The sequence below is a fragment of the Arachis ipaensis genome, chromosome B03, assembly GCF_000816755.2.
Source record: "Arachis ipaensis cultivar K30076 chromosome B03, Araip1.1, whole genome shotgun sequence".
In the NCBI taxonomy this organism is placed as follows: domain Eukaryota; kingdom Viridiplantae; phylum Streptophyta; class Magnoliopsida; order Fabales; family Fabaceae; genus Arachis; species Arachis ipaensis.
Genome location: NC_029787.2, coordinates 127,771,546 through 127,778,205, shown reverse-complemented (window position 1 = coordinate 127,778,205; position 6,660 = coordinate 127,771,546). Strand labels below are relative to the sequence as shown.

The 6,660-nt window shown below is 33.4% G+C and overlaps 1 protein-coding gene across 2 annotated transcripts; it reads left to right on the top strand.

The window, feature by feature from the left end:
- LOC107634772 lies at positions 183 to 2,887 on the top strand. Of its 2 annotated transcripts, none has more exons than XM_016338194.2 (2): positions 183 to 353; positions 904 to 2,887. In XM_016338194.2, exon 2 carries the CDS (start codon positions 1,028 to 1,030, stop codon positions 2,558 to 2,560), a length of 1,533 nt encoding a protein of 510 aa, XP_016193680.1. In that variant the 5' UTR covers positions 183 to 353; positions 904 to 1,027; the 3' UTR covers positions 2,561 to 2,887. The 2 variants fall into 2 exon arrangements, with proteins under 2 accessions (XP_016193680.1, XP_016193681.1); XM_016338195.2 differs by lacking the exon at positions 183 to 353 and adding an exon at positions 360 to 766.

Sequence of the window (6,660 nt, the reverse complement as noted above, 5' to 3'; positions counted from 1 at the left end):
ACATTCAAATATAAAATAAATTAATTACCAAAATAGCAAAAGTTTTTTTTTTTTTTCAAAAGACTTTTTCTTTCATAATAATCTTTTTTCCGAGAAAAAAAAGCTTATAAGGAATTAAAATGAAGTCCCCGGGGGTAGTGGCATATCACATCTGAGATAATGATACAACCGAAAATCTTGTCCCTTCAAATGATCTTTCTCTCTCTCTCTCTCTCTGTGTGAGTCGCACGTGCCAAAACATAAGCGCAACCTCCTTAATTTTTTGTTATTTTTCTTAGCTACCAATAAAACCATACCCTATTTTTCTTTGTTTCGTGCATGGAATTCTCCTCCAACTACATCACTCAGCACAGGTAAAAATAAAAACCAATTAAAAAAGAAGAAGCCAATTGTTATATTGTTAGCTACCTCTTAATGATTATTAAAATCAGTGATTGATTCAATTGTGTTTGTTCTTGAATGTTGAAGGAAGTTGGTTAGTAAGTAGGAATAGCGGAAGTAGTAGTAGTAGTAGTAGGAGGAGGAGGAGGAGGAGTAGAATGTAGTAGTAATCTTCAAAAAATGTGATCTTTATTTTTGGGGCATTGAATTTCTCGCATTCTATTGGGAAACGGAAATTAAGGGGTCTCGCCCCTTTTTGTGGGTCGGATCTTGTACTTCTTAGAACTGTCACATCTCAAAACACCATTTTTGATTCTCTCTTCTCTTTTCTGCTCATCATCGTCATCGTCACCATCATCAACAACAACAACAACAAACTCTTTTGGTGATCCTCAATTTTGGTCCCTTCATCTCTTTTCTGCAATAAAAATTCCACCTTGTTCTAGTTGATCATATATATATATTCATGTATCATTGCTCTCTAATGATGAATGTTTCATGTTTCATGTTATGCTTTTGCAGTGTTTGATAGAAGGCATGCTTAGCTGATCTTGTTCTGTTTTTGTTTTGGCGCATCAACCAAATCAGATTCATTGATTGGTTGTTGAATAATTTATTGATCAGAATCAGAATAATTGAGATTGGTATGATGATGGAGGAGAGGAAGAAGTTTGTGTGCAAGTATTGCAGCAAGAGGTTTCCATGTGGCAAGTCTCTTGGTGGTCACATCAGGACCCACATCACTGAAGAAAGAACCACCATCAATGCTTCTTCTTCTCCCATTGCTGCTAACACTCATGATCTTCTTCTCAAGAAGAGGAAGAGGGATTCATCATGGCCTACTCAATCTGCTGCTGGTGGTGGTGGTGGTGGTGCTGCTGCTGGTAACAATAATAATAGCCCCATTTATGGGCTAAGGGAGAATCCCAAGAAGACAACAAGGTTTGTGCATATTGATGGTGCTGCTGCCACCAACTTGGCACGTGAGAAGGAAGAAAGGTTCTGCAAGGAATGTGGGAAAGGCTTTCCATCAATGAAAGCTCTGTGTGGCCACATGGCTTGTCACTCTGACAAAGACAAAGACAGAGAGAAATTGGTGGTTATGGCTATGGATGATGATGGTGATGATGATGAATATGGTGATAATAATAGCCAATCTGATGCTGAGAGTTCTGGTGGTGCTGCTGCTTCGTTGCTTCCAAGGAGGAGATCCAAAAGGATGATGAGGTTCAAGAATCTCAGACCCTTTTGTTCTTCTTCTCCATCTGCTTCTGTCTCTGAAGTGGAGCAGCAGCAGGAGGAGCAAGAAGAGGTTGCTAGGATGCTCATGATGCTCTCAAGAGATTCCGGCCGGAGGGGTCGATTCGTGTCTCTTACTGAGTCTTCTGATAACAATTCTGTTGTTCTTAACACCAATAAGGTTGCTGCTGTGACTGTGAGTAATAACAATGGCAGGAAGAACTTTGTGCCTAATGATTCAGATTCAGCTGCTGGGTCTCTGAGGAGTGGCCTCAAGAACAAAATGGTTGATTCAGATGTCTCAATTGATGAATTCAAAGGGTGGAAGAATGTTAAAGATAAAGACAAAGAGAGAAGAAGCAAATACAGTAGTACTGTTGCTTTTGCTGCTGCAGTTAAGGATTTGGAATATGAAACAACAATATCTACTACTGCTACTACAAGGAAGAAGTTTGATTTCAGAAAGAGAGCAAATTATGATTCTCTTATTCACAGTTCAACTGAGGTTCCTACCAAGAATGAAAAAACTGGTTTTGCCAATGATGAATATGATGATTGTTCTTATGATTCAACAGAATATGATGATGTTGATGAAGATGAAGAGAGTGATGAGAACAGCACTGATACTGATACTGATTCATTTCCTGCTCCAAAGGCTCATAGCACTAAGGCCAGCACAAAGGCTAATAAGAAAAAGAAGAACATGACGAAGAAGAAGAAGTTGAAGTCAAAGAAAAGCAAGGAACACGAATGTCCAATTTGCTACAAGATTTTCAAGTCAGGACAAGCATTAGGAGGACACAAAAGATCCCATTTCATTGGAGGTTCATCAGAGGAGAACACTTTGGTCATCAAGCAGCATCATGCTGCTCCTTCTTCTCTTGTTGTTGTTCCTAATTGCCTAATTGATCTCAATCTTCCTGCTCCTGTTGATGACTAATGAAGAAGGACTGCATCAATTTCCATCGTCAACAACATCAAGTTGAAGCAGCAACAACCAAGGTAGATGAAAAGTCTGAAATTTCTTGGAATGTTTTTCTTTTTTTTCCCTTTGTCTTTATCCTTCATATTTCATACCAGGACAGCAATTACTACAATGTATACAGCTAAGAGGGTAAATGATTTTGGTTTCTTAATATTCCCTTTATATCATTCCTTTCATTTGGTAGTAGAAGAAGGTAGGGTCTTTTTTTGTTATCCTTTTCATGTTAATGGAACATGACAATTCCGTAGTTTTAAAATTGAAACTTTTGTTTCTTTTTCTATATCCTACATTATTCTTGTGAGTATTCCATTCCTTTCCTTTTAAGTAATGACTTCATCTCTTCAATTGATTCAAATAATATACTGAATCAACGTCTATCTTTCTTGTTTCTCCACCCTCCTATTGAAATGTCAATGTAACAGAACTTTTACTGCAAAGTTCAGCTTTAAGATCTTAGTTTAGTTCATCTTTGTTATGTGCTGCACTTGAGTTTTTGTTCTTGGGAAGCGTGTTCATTGAAAAAGGATTCTTTAGTACCTCTTATTCTTACTTTTTCGTCGCTTAGTAACTTAAATTACCTAAAAAGTGCATACTCCACTTTCTTAAAGTAGAAGAGTCCTTCAAGTTGGAAGAATAAGCAAATCCAAAGGTTAAAAAGAGTAATGATTTTTCTTTTGAAAACACATAAACACATTCTTTATTTCTTTTCCACTTTACTATAGTGAAATTTGTCTAGCTTGTGACCAAAGTCTATAGAATTCAATTCAGCACTATGGTCAATCCCATTAGCTAGTTTCCTTTGCTAGAAATTCATGGCTTTTTTTAATTAATCTTAATCTCTACAATCTTTTAGCATTGAAAAAGAGCAACAGTAATAGTAATAGTGCTTTGGATTATTCTTAAGAGTAATTAATTGTAGAAGTATGAGGAAACACGCTTTAGCTGTTAAACAAAATTTGAGTTGAGGTGGTTGTAAGGTCGCCTACCACATTGTGGCATGAAAGCTTATAATTGCTCCATGTGTAAATGTCTAACAACACTGTTCAAATAGAAACTATTTGTATGCCTTTTTCTTAATGCCAATTCCTATGTGTATTGTTGCCTATCAATTCCTTTTACCCATTGTGGTGCATGAGAGGACCACTTTAGTAGTGACATTTGTGCATCAAAATTTTGGTCACAAGGTAAGATCAACACACACGGTAAAACTTCACAACATGTTTTAGTTATTTTCTTACTAGTGGTGAGGATTTTTTTTAACAATTCCACTAACTATACATCTATTATAATAAATATTATTTTACAAAAATGCTATTTGTACACTAAAATTAGTTACTAAAATCAGTCAGTAATATATTTGTGTATAAATACATTTGTGATTTAATTTATTTTCAATGAATATTTGTATTTTAGCATGTATTTTATACTGGTGGCTGATTTTGGTGTATACGTAGTATAACTCATTATTTTAATACTAGTATTTTTATAACAATTAGATACACATTTTTTATTTTCTAAGTTAAAAAATTATTTAAATATACAATTAATTAAAGAGTATTTGATGTATGAATAGTATTTTTTTAAATAGATGAATTATAAATATTCAATAAGTAATAAACAAAAGTTTTAAAAGGTCAAAATCAAGAATTAAAAATAATGAATTGGAACTATTATGAAAATGTTGATGTGAGAAGGTAAGGATAACGTGATATTATAAGAACATCTTATGTTAGGAAAAAAAAAAAAGAATAATTTAATTCTTGTACTATTATATTTGCACATTGGTGTCATGTGGGCTCAAGACAGCTCTCATCAGAATCGACTCAATGATCAAATCCAAGTATGAATGCAACAAGAAGTAAGAGGGGGTTTATGGAATCATGGTCAAGTGGAAAATTACACGAGCTAAGGTTGTGAACAAAATGGGTGAATAAATTAAGATGGTGACTAGAAAACTGTTTGGTGGAAGACTTTCACTTCAAAGGACAATTGTAAATACCGGAGGAAACAAGGGAAGAAACTTCACACTAGTTCCACAACAAAGTTGCTTACTTTTTTATGTGTAATACAAACAGCACTTTCCCTCAGTTACTCATTGTTATCGTTCACTCCAATTCCAGCTTGTTAAAAATAAGCAATGACTCCTCATGAAGAAAGTATTACAACATATTTTATGCGTGCTTGACCAAAAAAATTTGAAATTATATAACTTAGTAACATTTTTTTTAATTTAGTTAATTTGTACCCAAAGACGCATTATGATAAAATTATAAATTAAATTTTTTTTATTGAAAATATACAAAATTTAAGTTTTTAATATATTTATTTTATATTTATAAATAAAAATATTTAAAATAATTCAAGCATTATGCAAGCTCTATTATTGCGTCCTATAGTTGATGTTTAGAAGTCATTGCCTTATTCCAATACGTTGGAAATAGAAGAGTGAGCTAGTGACTGATTAGGGACATTTGTTGTTTGTATTAGTAATAAAGTGATAATTAAGAAGGCAAATTTCTTGCCAAGTCCAATTTTCTTTTTTCAAATGTGAACAGTGCTTGTTGAGATTTCTCTGGCCGGCCCCCTCTAAGGGAATCACAACAAAGTTATGTTGCTTTTGTTTATTATTTAATTTGACTAAATAGGATTTCAACGATCAAATTCAGCAGTTTAGTTTAGCATAGGGATCATAACAACTGGCTCCACTTAAGGGAACATTTTCCATTTTGATATGCAAGGTGAGGAGAGCATGAATGTGTGCTTATTTGAAGCACTGAAAAGATATTGTAAATTTGTAACTGAACAGTGAATATATTATTGGAAAAATTTTAAGTGTACCGTAAAATATTGGTGTTCTAATTATTTTATTGTGCATAGTTAAGATTAGTGTAACTATGAATCCAATTCATCACTACTACATTGTGGTAAGTGGTAACAGATTACTAGAACATTGTTGAAACTAATCTTCTTTCTAACAACATAATCAGTGGATAAGTAATTTTTATATCACATAAAGGGGTAATATATTGGCTAAAAAATTTTGATATGGAAGTAAAATCAGTGATATACTTTAACATGGTAATTGTTGGTGTTTTTTAAAATTATAGGAGTACACAAATCGGACCCTCCGATTTGTGTTTAAAAAGTTGAAAAAAAAGTCAGAGTACATAAATCGGACAGAGTACACAACTCGGACCATGCGAGTTCTTTGGTCATGAAATTTTGCTTCACAAATCGCATGGTCCGATTTGTAGCTGATGGAATTTGAAATCTAAAACGTAGAATTCGGACCCTCCGTTTTTCTTGTTCTGGGTAATTTTTTTTACATTTTGAGAGACAACTCGTAGGGTTCGAGTTCTGCTTCCTCTGATCCCACAACGAGGTGAAGCACCCATCCTCCTCGTACACAAGTCCAACCCCTACTTTGCTTCCATATTCAAATTAATTAATGTAATATATTGGCTAATTTTTTTTATATTGTTTAAATATATGTGTAATACATTGTTATTGAAAGATTAGGTGTTTTTTTTATATGGTGTTTTATTCAAATCGGACAGTCCGATTTGTTTAAAGAAAAAAATAAACTACAAATCGGAGAGTCCGATTTGTTTGAAAAAAAACTACAAATCGCATGGTCCCTTTTGTATTTTTTATTTTTTTATTTTTTAAAATAAAAATCGGACGGTCCAATTTTAATATTAAAAATTTTTTTATTTTCAAAATCACAAATTGGACCGTCCGATTTGTGATTGTTTGAGAAAAAAAATAAAACAAATCGAAAACACCGATTTGTAACTCCCATAACAAAATTAAACACTTCTCTTCTCACATCATTAGGAAATACACTCTTCTCTCTCACACAAAAAACAAAAAGTGTAATATATTCATATGGGCAGTTGGGAGAGAGAAAAGCAGAAATCATACCATGAGATTTTATGGATCCAATAAGATCAAGCGGTTTGTTGACTTAGTCAAAATGCATCTTATAATTTCTTTTAAAAAAATAATAATCTAAAAAAGTAAAATTGTACAATGCGATATATGAATGTTTTTAA